The 20,310-nt window shown below is 40.2% G+C and overlaps 1 protein-coding gene across 3 annotated transcripts in view; it reads right to left on the minus strand.

The window, feature by feature from the left end:
- Positions 1–13,179: 13,179 nt before the first annotated feature.
- cnih3 (cornichon family AMPA receptor auxiliary protein 3) overlaps positions 13,180–20,310 on the minus strand; it is a 143,205-nt gene continuing 136,074 nt past the window's right edge. For all 3 annotated transcript variants that reach the window (XM_039782002.1, XM_039782001.1, XM_039782000.1), the window contains one exon: positions 13,180–14,947. Coding sequence is in view for 1 of the 3 variants with exons in the window: in XM_039782001.1 (XP_039637935.1) it covers positions 14,920–14,947 (28 nt within the window). In the remaining 2 variants the exon portion in view is untranslated. The remainder of the gene's footprint in view (positions 14,948–20,310) is intronic.

Consider the following 20,310-nt stretch of genomic DNA (forward strand, 5'->3'; position numbering starts at 1 on the left):
ATATATAGCTAAAATTAGCATATTGAATGCATGTTGCACAAAACATGCACACAGTGGCAGTTCTATATATTGTTTTATTTCATCATAGGTACCATGAAATCCAAAATATTCCCACACACCAGACTATAAACGACGCTGGCGCATCCTCCAGCTCTGGGCAGCCTCTCTCCCACTTGACATTTCTGCAGCGACGTGATCGTGACCGCAGCGGCACCCCATCCACTTGAGGAGCGGGCGGCTCGGTGTCTCTCAAAAATTCTGACGAAAATCTTTTAAACTGACCTTTGTCGATCTGAAATGAAGACAGATTCAGCAACTGCATGGCCTATTTTCGCTTAAAATGTTTTCAGAAACACGTTTCGGTGAACTATTTTAGTACAATATGAGATCGTATTCTGAACGAGCCGCCATGACAGTCTATTTTGAAATTAGGGACCAGCCAGACCCATGTGACGCGATCGTCCAATCAGCTGCCATGGGTTGCGTTTGTCACGCCCATCCCGCTCGTCATTTCCAGTAAGTGTTTTAACATAGGTGTATAAAGTGGGCACTACGGCAGTAAGAGGTTAGTGCAGCTTAACAGTGTACTGACGAACCGTGCGGTACACACATGCTCCGAACCGAGACTAGCGAACCGAGCGGTTCGGGTGTTTTTTCATGAACCGTACCACCCCTAATATTTAAACAAGCACAGCCAGGGCTGGATTGGGACTCATTTTCAGGCCTGGATTTTCATGCCTTAGACCGGCCCACTTTACTTCACGAATGACTATATTAAAAAAATGTAATCAAAACCTTAGTATATAAGTCTGCAATAGCGCCTTGTCCTCTACATCCTTGTAATTCGGTGTATTTTGTAAAATATCACTATTTCCAAGAGTTGCCTCACAATGTAGATTTATTAGAAAAGTTAACATCTTAACAACAACCCAATGATGTTGAACAATATCAGAATCTGTTTCTGTGCAAATAAGTAATCACAGATTAAATAAAGAACAAGATACATTGTATTGCACTTTCTAATGACACCATAATCTATTTTTTCCTTTGAATATTTCATACAACTTTCATAATGGGTTACAAGTAATATTTGGTCATAAAACGTGATTATATTGTAGCTAATCTGATCATGTTTGCTTGTTCACACACTGTGATACAACAGCTTACAGTAGATGTGCCATCCACACTGACAGCAGCTATCCCTAATGCACACTACTGGCCCTGCTTCTGACACTAAATCACATTTTATAAATTGTCATAATTCTCAGCACAAATCTCTCCTTTTTACAAAGCTTTGTCAAGTCAAGTCAAGTCAGTGTCATTATGGTAGTGCCAAATCATCTGGCATCATTAATTATCCCAGGGCATTTTTCATATAGAGCAGGTCAACACCACACTCTTATTAATTCTTATAATACTCAGTCAATGATCAACCCTACCTGCCCAAACTGGAGTTCTGGGCTCATATAGCTGCTGCTTGGTAACCTTACTGGCTCTTCATTGTCACTGTTAGCAGCAAACTGGACTAGTAGCTGCTGCTGCGGAGCTACAAGAACAAGTTTGATTCATATACATAAACGCTGGTTTGCAGGCACTTCTCCTAACTAACTTAGCTTACCCGTCTCAATGTCTTCATTTGGCGTTTTGCTAAAAATAGAAAAAGTTCATCTGGCCGCGTCACTTTCTAGAGCTCTACTTTTTAAATTGACGCCTTTTCAGTGCCGTTTTGTGCTTTCTATTACCCGTTTAAAACAGCTTATTTTTGCTTGCAGTGGCATCCTCCAACAAGCACCAGTGACTTTTTTTTTTAGCAAGGTGCTGCCGTCGGAGGACTCCGAACATAAATAGGTCATCATTAACCAGGCTGCACTCTGCGAGTGGGCTGCATGAATGAAGAGAACGGTGGGCTGCAAGAAAAAAATAAATACTGTAAATACAAAAAGTGGGCTGTGAGTGCAGGCTGCATAGGGACAGCATCCATAATATTTAACTATGATTTCAACCCAGTGCCATACCAGAACACCGGCCCTCACAACCAAACAACCAGACCGGCCCACCGGGAATTCTCCCGGTGCTCCCGATTAGCCAATCCGGGCCTGAGTACAGCCACACTGAACTAATCAATATAGGACTACGATACAACACAGCCGTGACGAGACCCTTCCAGGTGGCTCATAACATTCCGGGGGACATAACCAGACCGTGGATTGTTGTTGGCAGCTAGCACGCCGAGCTAGCTACCGGCAGGATCGAGACAAGAACTCCGGCAAGACCAGAGGCGGAGGACTGCATTTTTGTGCATAATGAATGGAGTACCGACCGCAGAATCGTTGCCCAGCACTGCTCACCTGACCTGGAAGCCCTGTCGGCAATATACAGGCCATTTTATTTAACACGAAAACAACATACTGCCGTCTACATAGCCCCCGATGCTAACGTTAGTATAAGTTTGGCTCACTGCTAACCATAGTGAACACACTGCAGCGCGGGGTGGATAAATATTGTAGCAGGGGACTTAAACAAGGCGTCTTAAAGTCTGTACTCCCCAGCTTTTTTCCAGCATGTAGATTGTGCTACTATAGGGAAGAACACACTAGACCATGTTTTTCTCTAACATCAAGAAAGCATACAGAACTGCATCGCTCCCTCACCTGGGCCAGTCAGATCACATCCAACTACTCCTGATCCCAGCATAAATCCTGGTCAAAATGACTATACAGCCAAGTAGAAGGACTATCAAAACCTGGCCTGACACTGCCCTAGGACTGCTTCCAATAAGGACACGATTGTGTGCAATAGGTTACAGAACAGAGCCCTTTGTTTTATTATGATTTCATCTTGCTTGTATGCTGCACAATTTACATTACAGGCGAGGTATACAAGTGAATGTTTACTCAGAGTTCAATGTTCCTACAGTTGTTCAATTAGTATTTTGTATGTCTTTGAATTGATTTTACTTGAATACTTACATTTTAAAGAAAATAAATAAGAACTGTTTTCATTCAATATTATGCCCATTATTATCATAAGTGATTAAGTAACTCGGACTTTAAAAAAAGCATTTTTATAGGATATCGTCTAATTATCTTTATCGTCAAAATCGCCAAAAATATTGAGATATTATTTTTTGTCCATATCGCCCACCCCTATGTGGAAGGGTTTACAGTTTAAAACCTGATGTGTTTCATACAGACACTCAAGGGTACCTTGTAGTAATCGATCCTGGTCGATGCCTTCAAGTCAGTTGACTGTGTGTTAAAGGTCCAATGTGTAGGACTTTCTCCCATCTAGCGTTGAGATCATATATCGCAATCAACTCTCTCGCGCCGTGCAGTTCAAAGTATGTATTACAGCTACGGTACAGCTACGCTTCAAAAGCCGGTCTCTTGCTCTTTCAATATCCTTTTTCTGGCCGAAGAAGAAGACTCCTATTCCTGAAATTTGGATTTTGAATACGTGTGGTCCTCCATGTTTCCTGGCCGGGAAGCTAAGATACCCATTAGCAGCATTAGCAGCACCTGTGACTTTATCATGTGACAGCAAAAACACGAAAGGCGGAGCAGTATGTCCTGTATGTCCCTTACCGGCTAACATATTTCAAGATGGCGCGTGAATATGGAGCATCTAACCTAGTTCATGCGAATACAAATTTAAAATTTCAAGCCAAAAGGAATACTTTGAATTGATGGTGGTGGTAAATATTCATGGAAAAGGACAAGTTTGTGAACGGGCAACACAGATTTTGATAATGAACAATTAAACACGTTACACACTGGACCTTTAAGTGGGTCTATGTGTGGACCCAACACATTCTCTCACCCAGTTTCTTGCCGTCTCCTCTCAGATTGGGAAAAATTACGCCATGAGGCGGCTGTGGCTAAGGTGGTAGGTAGTCTACAAATTGGAAGGTCAGTGGTTCAATGCTGCGCCATCGGTGGGTGAATGTGCATGAATTTGAATCTGATGAGGAGGTGGCATCTTGTAGGGCAGCCTTGGTCACCAGTGAATTAATGTGTGTGTGAATGGCGAATGGTGCCTGTACTGTGTAAAGCGCTTTGAGTAGTCGTTAAGTCTAGAAAAGCGCTATATAAATGCAGTCCATTTAAATTCTGTAATGCGGTGGGTCTTGTTTTCCTTCACTACAAAGGTGAAAACCATCCAAATGTCCTATGTCTTCTTGTACTGTCTTATTGCACCAATTGTCCCGTGTTTTTGGAATGCTATTGCACTAATGAAAAAATGCATACATATATATGTGTGAGATTGATTTTTGGTGCAATCCACCAAATAATGAGTTACAACTGTCCAATTAGCTGGAAACAAAGGCATGAGGCATAAGGATTTTTGCATTCTGGATTAAAAGAAAATACGTAAACCTTACAATGCTCCTGAGCTGACAGATCGGTTTTGTTATGTTACAGAAATGAGTGTAGAAATTTAGGTCTGAATATAGGGCCAAAGACCATCATTCTCATAATTCATAACTTTTTCATGTCATATGTGTAGGGATGATGTGAAGTGAAGGAGCCTGATTCAACAGTCGAATCTTCGCAGAGGCGTAAAGCCCAGTTCAGACCAGAGATATGCGGCGAGACGAGTTGAAGCTACTTGCAACACACCAGTCTGCAACATTCTGAAACCTGCCAGTTCACACCAATGTGACGAGACGAGATGGTGGATCATCTTCTTAACGACTCTTTGTACTTCCGTTCTAACTTATGACTTTCAGGCTTTTTTTGTAGCTTGATATCATTTGTTGCGTCTAAATATGAATGTAGATAACGTTAGTGATAGTGAGATGCTTGCTACAGCGGCTTTTCTAGTGGAGCTGAAACGGCAAAAACATTTTATTTCTCTGATTCACAGCTTTGTTCTAAGGATGCTCGCTCTCTTCAGTCACTCTCTAGGTTGCTCGACCATATACCGTGCTGGTAGGCACTCCTCTAGTGTCCGGGCCGGTTCTGACCGCTGCAACTTTTCCCTGCAGCATTCTAAAACGGTTTTGTCTCGTTGCAAATCTTTTGTCTGTCTCTGAACTGGGGTTTATGAAACAAGGTACATGTCATTATGGCTATATGGGGGTGCTCAATGTCAGATTTTACATAGAACTATCTGTTTTCTCTCTGCCTTTAGTACACCGATTGTTCATTTTTGTCACAAGGTAGAAAACCACTCAACTGAAATACCTACAGCCCTCCTGTGTCCCATATCAGTCCATTCAACATAAGTCACAGTCCCTTTTTCTGATGGGTATTAACATAAAGAAAGTACCAATATGCATTATATCAGTGAGCTTTAATCCCATGCAAAGAAAAGTGGAAGAAGCAAATTTACAAACAAACCTCAGGTTCCAGAAGGTTAAGCACAGTGTGCCAGAGCTGCAGGACAAGACCTCAATGTCATATAAAAAGAGAGAAGGTGAGGATTTGGGGAAGCTAATCCAAATACATCACTGCCAGTCTGCACACGTACACACATGTACACATACAATAAGGGGCCAAAAGGTCAACAGTGTGTGCCTGGTGACATTATGATGAAACATATGACAGTGACGTGGATAGCACCCAGGTGCATACTGGCATACAGGCTGTCACCAATCTGTCAGCACCTGTCTGCCACAACTCGGACACACACACACACACACACACACACACACACACACACACACACACACACACACACACACACACACACACAGTTGCTTACTCTATCGCACACTGACAGGACACAGTTTAAATGTCAATGCAACAGCAGTAATAGTAATCCAGTATTAGAATATACAACAATATAACACTAACAGACCATTCTGGTTAATGATTACTTTTGATATTTAACTACATTTTGCCAATAATACTTGTACCTTTAGGGACTGTTGGTTATTTCTTTCAGGGGCCACTCGAGGAGTTTTGGGATTTTTAGTCAAAATAGACCTGACCCTCCCTTCACCAGCAATACATTTTGGATGACCCTCCCCAACACTGTATTGATACCTTCTGTACTGGTTTGCGCTTGGCAAAGATGTACCCATTGTTTTTTTTACAGCCATGTTATACATGAATAAACCTCTGCATTCTCATCTTATGATCACACTCCTCTGTTGTGGTGTGGTGGCCATTTCAGTAGATTTACTCAATAAGCAATAAGCAAGGAAAGTAAATGCACACTTCCTGCATTACTGCATTACTTCAAATACTAAGTTACTCATCTAGTAAATTAGTATTCACATGAAATAAAACGATAAAACATTGAGACCATTCAACAAAGCACACTGGGTAATAAGACATTCAACACTGGTTGCTATGGACTCGTCACTAGGCTTCCTCAGTCATTGTATATTTTAGCACAGCTGCCAAAGCTGAACATTATCCAAAACTCCATTTCTAAGGCCGGTTACACACTGCACGCGTCTCACGAGCGTGGCGTTTCTTTTGCGTCTCAGCTGCGTGTCAGCAGCGTGGATTTTTCTGTGTCCTACATACCAGAAGGGTGTCTGACGCGGCGCTGCTCCTGCTGCTAGGTACAGGGAAGGCTGATCTCGGGACATAGTGCCGACAGATTCAAACTGATAAATGGGTAAGTGGGCTGTCTGAACAACTTTGTGTAGCTGTAAAGAGCCTATATAGCCTATCTGATGTTGGACCGTCACTCAGAACACACATAACGTTGTTATCGTAGCCTATCCTACCATTTATATATAGCCCATTTATATATAGCCTACTGACAGGTGCAATATTTGAAAATCTTTTCTCTGAAATTTTGTATTACATTTATATCTACGCGTCTCAGGTGCGTCTCGAGCCGCGCCTGAGACGCGCGTCTCACGCCGGCAGTGTGTAAGCTCTAACCTGTTAACATGGGAGCCGAAATATAAACGGACACGCCACGCAGCTGAGACGAGCGTCAATTTGGGAGCTTGCATGCTACCACTCCTTCCCAAATGCCTTGAAAAGGCTGTCGTTTGTACAATTTCACAAATAATCACCGGGACCGAAATTATATTTGAGTCGGGTATGGCTGCAGTCTGGAGACCCTCCGTCTCATGCCTTCCCAGCTGGTGCTGATCGCGGCGCGAGCTTCGACTTTTCAAAATAAAAGCTTGTGTCTGGTCCGCTATGTTTTCGTATGTTTTTTGGATGTTTTTGAACTAAACAGTATGGCAGTCATGCTAATGAATACAATTATTTTTTCAGCAGGTGTCTTAGTTACAACACAATGGAGCTAGCAATGCAGTTTTGTGTTTATATGAAAGAAAACATTTTGCTGTTCTCATGAATACAAAAGTTGGGTGACCCAAAATAATTTCACAGAGTAATTATTGTGCATAATTGTCAAAAACTACATATATATATATATATATATATATATATATATATATATATATATATATATATATATATATCCTGTTGGAAGAGCTAAAAACTCTTTTTTAAGTTTATATGAAGCTCAGCGTAAAGTCTTTAAGGAAGACTTCTAAGCTTCATTTACCTCTCTTTACTAAACCAACCAGAATTGGCCATGAATTCCAAGAGCCAATCACAGCATTGTATCCTCACTTTAAAGCGCCCATATTATGCTCTATTTCAGGTTCATAACTGTATTTTAAGGTTGTACCAGAATAGGTTTACATGGTTTAATTTTCAAAAAACACCATATTGTTGTTGTACTGCACAGCTCTCTCTCACTGCTGCAGATCCTCTTTTCACCTGGTTTCTGTTTTAGCTACAGAATGAGACCTCTTTTCATCTTCTTCTTCTGTACTATCTTTGATTGCACTCGCACATGCTCAGTAGCTCAGATGTAGAGCATGTCAGCTAGCTAACTCTAGAGACAGTAAAAGAAAGCCTGTTTCTCCAACTTTGGTCGGTTACAAGGCAGGATTAGCTGGGAGACTTCTAAATGAGGGCGCACATGTAAGTAGTTCTTTTGTAGATTATGGTGAACTTGTGTGTGTTGTAGCAGTGCTTTGCTATTGAGAACGACGTAGCATGCTAGCGTTAGCCGGCTAGCGCTAGCATTAGCCGGCTAACGCTACAAGCTAACGGTTGTGGTTAGCCAGCTCATTTCGGACTGTGACGTCACAGTCCGAGGCCGATTTTGAACAGCTCACTAGGAGACTGAAAGCAGGACACATTCAGAAACCTGTATCTCACTCAAAACAGCATGGATGGATTTTTTTCAAAGTTTGTATGTGTGTGGAAGCACCAGAGACACAAAAGAACACCCCAAATCCCAGAAAAAGTATTTTTTTCATAATATGGGCACTTTAAATCTGTTCTTCTCTCTGCTGCTGTCAATTATCATTCCAGGCTAAGTGTGCGACCTTCTGGCTCCTTTTGGCTCCTTCCATTCGGTCTTCATACTCCTTCACCACCAACAGTGTCTAGACTCCATCGGGGGATATACCTGCCCACTTACCTACACGGCGATAGAGTCTAATCGCCAAAGACTCAATACAGTTCAACTTGTGTATATGCGACAAATAAACCTTTTGCATATTTGCAACAAAGTTTCTCCTGATTGAAATACATTAACTGTTAAATTTATCCCCACCTTCTTCCTTTTATGTTGTGGTGATTATGCATCTCCTGAACAAAGTACATATTAGAACATAATATGTGAAAAAGTATGATGAGTGGAATTGTACATCTATACTTACTAGTGCAGTGCCCGTTTGGAACGGGTGATTGCTTGGCCTGTGGTATTGCTGCTTGTAGAATTCATCAAAACCAAATTGTACCCCAAAATGACTTACAGAAGGACCCCAAACCACTTAATATGCAACTCCACTATATAGCCTACTGACTTACAGTGTAAGCTACTTCTACACCAGAGGAAGACGTTTTACTACTGTATTTACCTGACAGAGAACGCTGCAGATTCAGAATGTAATCACAAAATATCAGCCAGTAATCGGACATTAGCGTCATTGACTCATCAGTGCGCTACCCACCCGGCCCGTTATGAGCGCTAATCAGCACATATCTGCGTTCATCAACCGTGTGTGTGTGTGTGTGTGCGTGTGTGTGTGTGTGTGTGTGTGTGTGTGTGTGTGTGCGCAGAGAGAGTGAGAGAGAGAAGGTGTCGTTTTGTGTCGGATCGTTAACAAATTTAACATTTCAGCAGAGGTGTTCATTTTCAAACAGGTTTAGTGGCTTGACGGTTAACGGGGAAGAAGGGGATTTGATTCGTGGAGTTATTTTGGCGACTTAACCCGACCCAGGGTGAGTCTGATGAAAACTGATGTATCTGCCTGGTTCAACTCTGAGATTTTCTCGCATTGCACCGCTATGTGAAGGAATAATCTCCAAGATTAGGCTACGTTATGTTCTGTCAGATCACAGCAATTTAATACAATAGCAGGAAAAGAGTCCCCCTGCTGTTCTAAAGCGTTCTGCATGTGGTGTCTGCTGATGTGCAGGTTACCTTCCCCCCAAACACGGACACACATATATACAGATACGTCTCGCTTTATAAGATAAATAGCCTGCCTATAAGTGGGATCACACTCTGTCTGCACTTGTTGTGTGGTCGTGCCTTGTGTTGAAGATAAAAAAATTAAAACCATGCTATATGTTTTAGTACAATATACTTTTAGGTAAAAAATTTAACTTAAAAAATGTAAACTGTTGTGTGACTGAGTGAAGGAATGTTTCAATACTGATTAAGCCTAATCAGCATTTGTCTGGCTCACACCTTCTCAAGCTTCTAAAGAATTGATTAGCTCATATCTGTCATTTAGCATACTGTAGGAGACTCATTGTCCCCACAGGAAAGGTAACTGTTGTCTCTTTTTGGGGAGCCACCCCCTGCTAGGCCAGACTAGTTTAGGACAAAGAATGTGTACTCTTGTAGTTTGGAAACAATTGACATCGCCTCGGTAAGATCCTGTGACCGGGTGTGGCCTCAAGACACAGAATTTACACCTTTTCTTTTGAGAGACATCTGACCAATAGGGGAAGATTTCATTTGAGGAAACACCCAGGTGTAGGGAATAAATGGAAATGGAAAATGCACAGTAGCCGACCGGGACGGAGACCCGAGGTAGCGTTTGATTCGCGTGCATTTTAGTAGAAGTCCATTTGAGTTGGCTGATCTTAGATTGTGATACATTTTAAATATAAAGTGTACTAACTAGGTTAAAGCGTTTGATTCTCGTGCAGTATTAGAGGATCGATTTGAACTCGACCGGGTGTGAATAAATTTTAAATAGAAAGACCGCGAGGGCGGCGACAGAGTATTAGTCTCTGTCAAGGCACGGAGGAAAACATTAAGACTTTTTTTTAAAGCCAGTTTAAATAGCTGTGAGATATAGGACCTAGTAAAGCTGACGTTGAGTGACGACAGGCGTAAAGCGCTATGGGAAGATATCTCAGTTTTTTCTCGTGACCATAGCATGGAAATAGGAAAAATCAATTAAATAGGTATGTTGGTATGGTATAATTGTGTGAAAACACTTAGGAAATTGTACAGAGGCCTACTGTAAATATTTTTGAAATTGAATTGTGGTGTTGGGATTTGAGTCCGCGGCAGCGACTCGCGCTGTGTGTGTGGTTTGTGAAAAATTGTAAATAAGATTGTTTTGTTTAAATTGAGAGCGCGCAGCTCAGCAGTGTTGGATTTGTGGCAGATAAGAGCAGCAGATAATAAGGACTCTCACTAATTTTACTCAAGTTCTTCTTCACAGTTCCAAATCTGTCACCGGAGCACCACAGAACGACACCAACTCAGGACAGGCCCCCTCCCAAACGAAAAGAGGTTAGAACTAATTTTACCACGCTGTGAACAAAAAGTAGGTTTTGATTGGCATAATGATGAATTATGAATAGACACAGCCACCCAGAAAAAATTGCTTCTGGTAGTTTGGGATACTCATTCAATAACCCTTTTTGAATGTTGTCCCACAGTTATCTCATTTGATTTGAACTGAGTATGAACTGTATGAACTGAGTATGAACTGAGTAAAATTAAAATGTAAGCAAATGATTAGTTTCATTTGATTACATTTCCTGTTTGTGTTTAGTGTTGCCTTATATGGACAACCTTGGGAATACCTTAGTCTTAGATTTCTTTAAACTTAAAATCCATTTTTCTGTTCCTTGACTAAGTTTCGTTATTCTTCCAAACAAACAAACTTTTGCAGTATTATCTCCTGTGTTGATGAAGGACTATCCAGGACACGGGGGTTTTCACACCTCATTCAATGCAATAGATGCAGACAGATTTCCTGAGTGAATGCTTGAATCATTGTAATCTTCTCTCTAAACTATTTGATATGTTCCCCCATGCCAGAATATTTTGTAATTGAAATAAGGGATTAATCATTATATACTAAGTAGGTTACTGGATTTTGAGTTTGTTTTTCTTCTGCTACATATTTTATACATTTTAATTTGATTCATCTGTTATTTTTTCTTTTTTTTTGTCTTCGTTTTTGGGTTTTTGTTTCAAGTAGGATTGTGTCTGCGTGATTGATGAAGCCCATTGCAAGTCAAAACAGCAGCTGTTAGAATTTTTTCACACATATTCTTTTAAGTCACACGAAACAAAGACAAAAGGTGCCTTTGTTTGAATTTACACTCTCACCGGTGCAACTTCCCCACCCTACCTGTGAAGAGAGTCCAATGGGGGGTGGAGATAAGTTTAGCAGTATGGAGAAATAAATTGAGGTGCTTTAAGCAATTTAACATTAGCTACAAATGCATATATGGCATTTTTGTGCATCTTGACTCAAAATTGGTTTGTTTTTCACTTAAAATGATAAATAACAGGCACATGGAGATAAATTAATTGCATTTCTATGCATTCTGATCTTACTCTAGCTAATCTTCTTCCACTATTCTTTGTTTTGTTGTTTTTTATTTTTTTCATGTTTCTGATGATAGTCAAGATAGTAGCTCTTCTACTGATTTACATTTTTTGGTTTGTTTATTTTTATTTTTATTATTTTTATTCCCTAGTTTGTGAATATTTTGTTAAAAAAAAATAAAAAATGTGGGGAGATCTGAGGATTTGTAGAAATTTCTGTGCTGGCCACACAGAGGTTACGCAAATCTTCTGCTTTAGGGTGTTGAATGGGGCACAAAGAATGACACGTGACTTATATAGAAATTGATTTGCTCAAAAAATAGCAATTTGCTGATCAAGTTTGTCAAAAATGTTTGAAGTAATTGTAAAAGATGAATCTTTCCCCCCCTTGAGAAAGAAAATTGTGGTGTTTTTATTTGAATATGTTTTTGTAATTGATGATATGTATGTTTTCAATGGACTCATGACTTTTGGGGATCATTTATTTTGTTTTCGGACTGAAGCTTTTTGCCCATTGTCTTAAGGACTTTGGAAAACACAGATGACAAAGGAAACATTTCTCCTCATGTTTGCAGTCTGCTGCTGGCAGTGTTTCATGTTTTATGTTTTATGTTTGATTGTGTTTTCATCGTGTTGTTCATTAAATCTTGCTTAACTTTCAATTCGACCCCAGCCTCTCCTTTCTCCTCAGAAATCAAACGATCACGTCTTTTAGAGATTTTCTTCACTTGCATGTGTGGAATTCTGATACGTCCTAAAATTCGGGAATTGGCGTGTGTTTATTCAAAGTCAAAGACAGTCCAAAGTAGTGCAACTTTGCACATTTTTGTGGATCTGAGGTGTATGACACATTTTAGCTGCCAAAGCTCTGCTGCTCTCTTGTTGCGTTCATGCCACCTCGGAATAACAGGCACCGCCCCCCTGGTTACGTTGTTTTTCCGACTGGCAGCGTTCACATGGTCGGGATGCGTGTTCTTCTTCTTCTGTTATATTGGCGTTTGGCATAACTACTTTTTGCATGACTGCCACCAACTGTTGGCCGTAGCCTAGAGCATCAGGTGTGTGAAAACATGGAGGCCACAATAACAGAAGATTCTCTTTTTTCTTATGCGAGCATCCAAACAGCACATCGCCAGGTGTAGGCGATTTTTTGTGTTATCTGCAGGACAACGAACGGGAAAAGACAAGGATAATGTGTTTTTTTATACATAGGCCTATTTATGAATAATTTTAAACATATTATGTCTGTGTATGTTTCTTGGCAGAGGCATTTGTCCACAATAAACAGTTTATTATCATGTAAATATGTTCAGTGAACCAAAGTCGCCTCCTTCAAACGTCAGTTGCAATTTATAGATAGATGAAGACCAAATATTTGATTTTAAAATACTTTATTTCATAAACAATATCTAAATTCAACTTGGTCGGTCACATACACAGAAAGGATAGAAAATGCTTGAATTAGAGTAAGAGAAAACAACAAGAATTGGGCATTCCCAGCTGCTCGTTGAGTAGCAGCTAACAAAGTGAGCTTATTGTGTGAATAAGATGATGAAGATCTAGAGGAGCCTGGCGGTTAGAAAACAGTGCTACACATAGAAGATGCAGGTTCAAGCTCCTGCCCTGCTGAAGTGTCTCTAAGCAAGACTCTAAATGAGTTCTAGCTGCAGAGATAATAATCTTTAGCTGAGCTTGTCCTTTGACTTCTGACTTGTATATGGAAGGGAGCAACTTTCTTTTCTGGGAATCATTATACAGTAGTACATCAATATTCTCGGACAGATCTCATATACAGTATCACTTGCATCATCTGCTTCAGTTGCTTTTATTGATATCACAGATAAAGACAGATCAATGCTTAGCACCTTTCTCATCCTCTGCTTTATTCACTATATGCTGTCTTATCATGGTGTGGTTACATTGGAAAGTAATATTTTGTATGAGATGGAGGCAAGCCATCAGTATAGCCATCACAAATAGTGATAAATAAATCGATTGCAATACTGAAAGAACTACATTTTGGTCCATGGGGTAAATCAAGCTAGAAAAGATTCACATTGTGTCCCCATCTTCAGACAGGGCTGGATAGTTCGTTAGATGGTGGAAGACCTTCGCCAGTGTGGCTAGACTATCATAAATCATCTCAAATATATAGCCAAATATTGCAGATATTGTGCAAGATCAAAGACATTATTTGTGCAAAGAATGTGTGCTCCTACTATAAAAGCTTGGACAGGTGTCAGTTTTTAGTTTAAGTTTTAGAAAATGTTCCCACAATCAAACGACACTAGGATAACACTAAATAGGCATTTTCTGTATAGAATACCTTTAGCTGTAGATCATAATTCAATTAGAAATGCCTTTTGTTAAAGAATACACCAAAATGCACATGTCACAAAAGCCATTCACATAATGTTGAAAAGAAAAACCCTCGGGCCATGGACTGTATGTGCCGTCTGGGGGAAACTATTAAGAACTGGCTGCTCTGGCGTTTCCTCCAGTGCATTCTCTTTTCTGTACAATGTTATCCGTCCACTTGTCCATCTAGCCCTTGCTCCTGGCTCAACAGTTAAGCTACGGTTGGTGAGGTGTCCAGGGGGAATGACTGAGGGTCGGTGAGCTGTGCTGGGCTGGACAGTGCTTCACAATGCTGTGCCTGAGACAAACTGTGCAAACGCTACTGTGCTCTTCGTCCTCTGGGCTACCTGCGCTGCTACTGTATAGTAAGTATGGTATCACTCCAGAGGAGGGTGTGTGTGTGTGTATGTTTGTGTGTTTGTGTGTGTTGTGTGCATGCGTGCGTATGCATGTGGTACAAACGTTGGCCAGGCAGTGATTAACTCGGGTCTCGCTATGACCAGTGAAACTGTAAACAGGACTTTTAATTTCAGTTTTTATATACAGGCGAGCATAAAACATGTCCTTCCTTGTTAAGGGGATGAAGCAGAAAAGAAGCTTCAACCCTTATCCAGTTCATTGATTGGCTCCACAGAAGAAAATATTTTCCTTTCTTTACTTTTACAATTACTGTCTTTCAATTCTAGACCTAGACCGTGGCAGTCTGTGAATCCAGAGGCTTTTTTTCTTTCTTTCCAGTTGCTGATAAATCAGTTGTTATGAGGTAACCAATGAGTAGATCATACTGAAACACAAGAAGAAGAAACAGGACATGGAAAGTGAGTCAACACTTATCTGACTGGCCAGGCAGGCAGAAGGTGACAAAGGGAAAATTAACAATTCAAATAAGCTAATGGCCTTTTCAATAGTTAGATAAAGCATTCGAGCATTGTGTATGTATGTGTATTTAAACATTTCATTGATCCATAATTAGTATTCCTGCTGATTAATTTAAATACTCCTTTATCAACTGATCTAATAGGTTTGTGCCCTTGCAAGTTAGAAGCTTAAAGGTTGATTTTATATATGTTGCTGACAGCAAATGTTTATATGTGAAGTCCCTTTTAAGATTTACTGTCATGATCTGCATGATTCAGAGTAATGCTGTTTCTCCATCAAGATCAGCTATACATTACAACCGCCCACACACACGCACACAAGGGGCTGCTGCGTTTTTGGGGGTGTGTTGTATACCATTAAGACAATTAAATACAATCCAGAAGGTCCAATTTGAGTAATACATCCATTCAGCGCGCACAGCAGGACAGACTTTTGCTCTGTGAGTTCCGCTTCTTGTCACCGGGGGCATGTGCCAGCTGCTGACTGCTTGAATGAAACGCAAGCACTTCAAACAAGTTTCAACTGATCTTCTCCAATCCTGCACCACTTATGCAATAAGAAGCTACTCTGTGTCCTAATCGGTTGCATGCTTTCATACAAAACATGCCTGCATTTTTCAGCAATGCAATCAGTCAAATTAGTAGACAATTTGGCCTAGTGTGCTCAGATTAATTTAGCATGCAGTTAACATACTTTTGTGAATTTTGTTCCGGTGCAAGGAAGCTGTCGGTCAGATATTTTATTTGTTAATCCCTCTCTCTGGTCGGAGTTAAGGAGCATTCCAGGCAGCGGTAATATTATGATGGAATGAGGCTCATGTCACAGTTGTTAACAAATGATTTATGTTATTATATAACCAAGAATGTTTACTGTAGGAAAGAATAATGATGTATTTGAGAGAAAATAATATATCTAACATTTTAATGGATTTGAAGGCTTACAATCTGCAATTATAGCAACATACATTGGTTTAGGAGGATCTGTCTTTGTAGTTTCAAGTGGCTTGAATTTAGTAAATATAGTATTTCTTGAACTTGTTTGAATACTAATCACAATAGTGAACTCTGACCTACAGCTGGTACAAAATGCACAAAATGATCTGTACCTGGAATTAGAATAACTATATTGCCTAGTTTTAAAGTGCTCATATTATGCGTTTTGGCTTTTTCCCTTTCCTTTATTGTGTCATGTTATAGGGTTACAAAGTGAAAAAGCCCAAAGTCCACCCCAAAGGGACTTACCATCTCCAACAAAAAACACTGTTCACAAACTGATCCAAACAGCTCTATTGTAGTCCAGACGGACGTGCGTCACACGTTATAATTCTAGCCTAGCTGCTAGCGTGGCACACCCTCATACTCTGCTTCTGACTGGCTGGTAGTCCTTACCTAGCTACTGCGCATGTGCAACTCCAAACAAAGATGGAATAGAAGTGAGATGCCTCACTCTGTAGCTAAAACGGAGAGCTCAACACAGGGTGAAAAGAGAAGCTGCAGCAATGTGTAGTAGGCTACAACAAAAATATGGTGTTTTTTGAAAATTAAACCATGTAAACCTATTCTGATATAACCTCTAAATACAATTATGAGCCTGAAAATGAGCATAATATGAGCACTTTAAATAATAATGGCTTTTAATATTGAGTTGTTAAAATAATTAACACATGCTATTGTTACAATAATGCCTTATTACTGTTGCTAATAACATTGTGGTTCTACATTTAAATGTCTTAATATTTCATGTTTAGGTTTTGTAAAAGAAATTCAAAAACAAAATCCCTCCTGGCAAGATTGTGCTGTTTTTTTTTTCATTTCTGAAAAACTGCTGCTGTGGAAAAGTTGCTACTGAATGCAAAGTAAAAAGCAAAAGCTGATCATGTAATGCAATGAGCAGACGTACAAAACAAACTGTAAAGCACACATCGCTGCAAAGTGACAGTGATTTCACATTTTCTTTCTTAAGTAAACCATTGACAGAGATTAGCTTCTTCCCCAATGTGGTCAATATACTATATCCAGGGTGTTCTCAGTAAACCATTCGTACATATAGCTATGAAAGGTAAAGCACTGTAATTCATATATATGTAATGTATTTATTGCTGTATGCACCACAATGACTAATGGGTGGTTCATTCTTCCAAGCCAAAACTTCCCAGGAAAAACAAAAGACTTTCATCCAGGAAACAGGTTTGTTCCACGGGAGTGTTCACCGCATGATGCTCACTTTGTGTCTGCTAAACTCAGCTGCCCCAACCCCTGAAAGGATCTTCATCTCGTAGTGTCCTGTATCCGGCTCAAAGTTACCTTTTGTCGGCTAAACTCAATTAGCAACGGCCGATGATATGACTGACAGCTCATGGAGCTCTGTAGCCGGCTCACAGTGACCTATTGTTAGCTAAACTCAACTACCAATGGCCGCTGATACGACTAACAGCTCACAGAACTCTGTACCGGGCATCATGTGACCAGCTGGGGGTCGCCTAATGTCATAGGATAACATACAAATTGGTGTGCATACATTTTTGTACGATATCATACGAACCACTTCATGAGAATGCGTTGCTATATCATGTTTTTGCCCAACACAGTGATCTGTGATGCTTACTTGAAAAAAGAGAATAACAGAGGATGGCATGAATCAACAACTAACAGCCAAAAATCACAGATTGGGGATTCAACACTTGTCTCACTGAGCTGTGACTTGACAAGAACAGATCAGCACCTCGCTGACAGTGACTGATGATTCCAAATGTTTGTATTCATCCGAGAGGCCTTTCTGAGCTCCTAACACCTCTGTTAATCTTTCTAGTGAGAAGATGGAAAATTCACTCAGAGAGAGAGCCAGGAGAGGATATATGTGAGGTGAGGGACAGACATATCAAGAGTGAAAGGCTGGTTCCTCCTTAGAGACTTCATTAAAACCTCTAATAACTGCCTTTATCATTGGTAGATGGACTTGTAGGTCTTTAAATTACAAAAAAGAATAAAAAATAAATAATTATTCCTTTTCAAAGCCTGTGTAATATTTTCATGTTCATTCGTAGAAGAACAATAATAGAACCTCTGTATTTGTTTAATTATCTATGTCTAGTTGGGTTGGGTGTTGTTCTTATTAGACCTGGAAATTGATTATAAATGTGTCCAAGTCTAATCAAGTCCCATTGAACAGTGGAATAAACTGAGTGTATGATCATTAAGCAATATTACACGAGAGGGTTTGATTTAACATAATTATTGGCGCGACAGTGATGCGGCTAACACCGAGGCTCTTGAGCCGAGGTTCGTAAGCATCACTGAAGTGAATGAAACTATTCATATTGTGGGGCAATTCGCTCTTAAAATATTTATTATATTCTCGATTTATATTCCCCTTCCTGTTTAGTCAGCCAGTCAACTTAAGCTAACGTTAGCTTTGTAGAGATTGTGGGATTTCCCAAACTGAATAATTACTGCAAATATGAACACCAAGCTGATTTGCTAACTCTATGCTGTTATAACTAAGATATCTGCTGAAAAAATATTTTTTGCATGGATAGATTTAGATACTAAACGTCCGCGAACCATGACAAAGGCAACGTTTAACAGACTCTTTCTGTTCTTACCTTTCACAATAAAAGCCCTAGACATACGCTACATGCTAAATACAGTCTATGGCTACACTACAAGAGGGAGTTACTCAGAGTATTTTGCTTACAGGAAACTCTGACAGAGTCAGCGCTTCACATCAGGCTCAGAGGCTATCATCAGTAGTAGCATGTTGCTGGTAGTCTTGCTGTGGGATTAACTGTACTAATAAAACTGTAGAAACACGTAACTTTCTGTATGGAATCTGTATGGAATTGAATCTGTTGTGGTTTTGGAGGTTTTGCCTGGTATTTTGTTGTTTCGTTTGTAGTTTTCTGTATTTATCCTGTTTGGTTAATTCTGGACTGTGTATATTTATGTTCCCTTTATGTATATCTGTGTTCCCTGTTCTGTTTCCTGTTTTTGTTGGTTATTCTGCATTGTGTATGTTTTGGCTTATTCCTGAGTTCTCTGTTCTCCCTTGTGTTGTCTGGTGTTGTCAAGTTCCTGTGTTTAGTTGATTTCCTGTTTTCTGTCTGTTTTTCCTGTTTTGTTTTGATAGTCTGGTTTTCTGTCTTGTCTTGGCTTGTCTTGTCTTGTCTTGTCCAGTTTACTTCCTGTTTTCCCGCCTTTGTTGATTGTCCTGCCCCACCCTGATGTACTTCACCTGTTGTCTCACATGTTTCTGATTTACCCATCACCTCATGTATTTAGCCTCTGTGACTATGTTTACAAGCTGTCAATTTTCTGGGTTACTATTCGGGTTTCTGAAACATTCGGAATAACCCGTTTACATGCGTGAGCAGAGAGAGTTACTCCTGTATACATGGAATTTGTAATCAATTGGCAATATCCCGACGTAAACGGCGACGCACGGTTAGCGTCTGGACGTAGCCTACGGACAACCTTAAGACGCAATAACTTTTCGGTCACCTTCTTATAAATCTCACTATCTCTGTACTTTCTGCTGTCAACAAAAGACATTATATTCATGGTTTTCACCACACTAATAAAGAAATTGGTTTCCTCGCTCCAAAAGTGTGGTGCTGTGCTGCGTCTCGCCATGTTTACCTCTACTTCTTGTTTACTTCCGGTATACTGCGCGCAGGTTTTCTGCATTGACATATAACTATATTATTATAGTATATAATTATTATTATAACTATGTTTTCTGGCGCATACAAGAAGTTCCTCTACTCAAAAGACCAAGATTCCTTGCGAATAGAACATGCGCAGAACACAAATCAATGTTCCTTTTGATGGGGATATGCCGATACATGTTTACATGACCAAAATTTCCGGTTAGAAAAGGGGTAACCCAGGTAGCATATTCGGGTTTTTAAAAACCGGAATATGAGCATATTCGGGTTTTTGCCGGTGTTTACATGGCAGTGCGCGACCGGGTTATTGCTAATATTCCGGTTTTGAACGGGTTATTGGCTGCATGTAAACGTAGTCTGTGTTCCCTTTGTCTCTTGTCAGATCATTTTGTGTCCGTGCCCTTGTGTTGCTTCCCTGTGCCTTGTGTTCCTGCGTGTGTCAGTTTACTCTGCCTGTGTCTAGCCCATCGGTTTGTGCATTCCCTGTGAGTTTTCCAGTCGTACTGCCGCTTTTTGTTCTCATTAAATCCCTGAGTCGCCTCCATCTCCTGCCTGCCTGCCTCTCTCTGTGTTTGGGTCCACATTCCCTGCTTCATCATAACAGA

This window comes from Perca fluviatilis, chromosome 18 (genome assembly GCF_010015445.1).
Source record: "Perca fluviatilis chromosome 18, GENO_Pfluv_1.0, whole genome shotgun sequence".
NCBI lineage: Eukaryota > Metazoa > Chordata > Actinopteri > Perciformes > Percidae > Perca > Perca fluviatilis.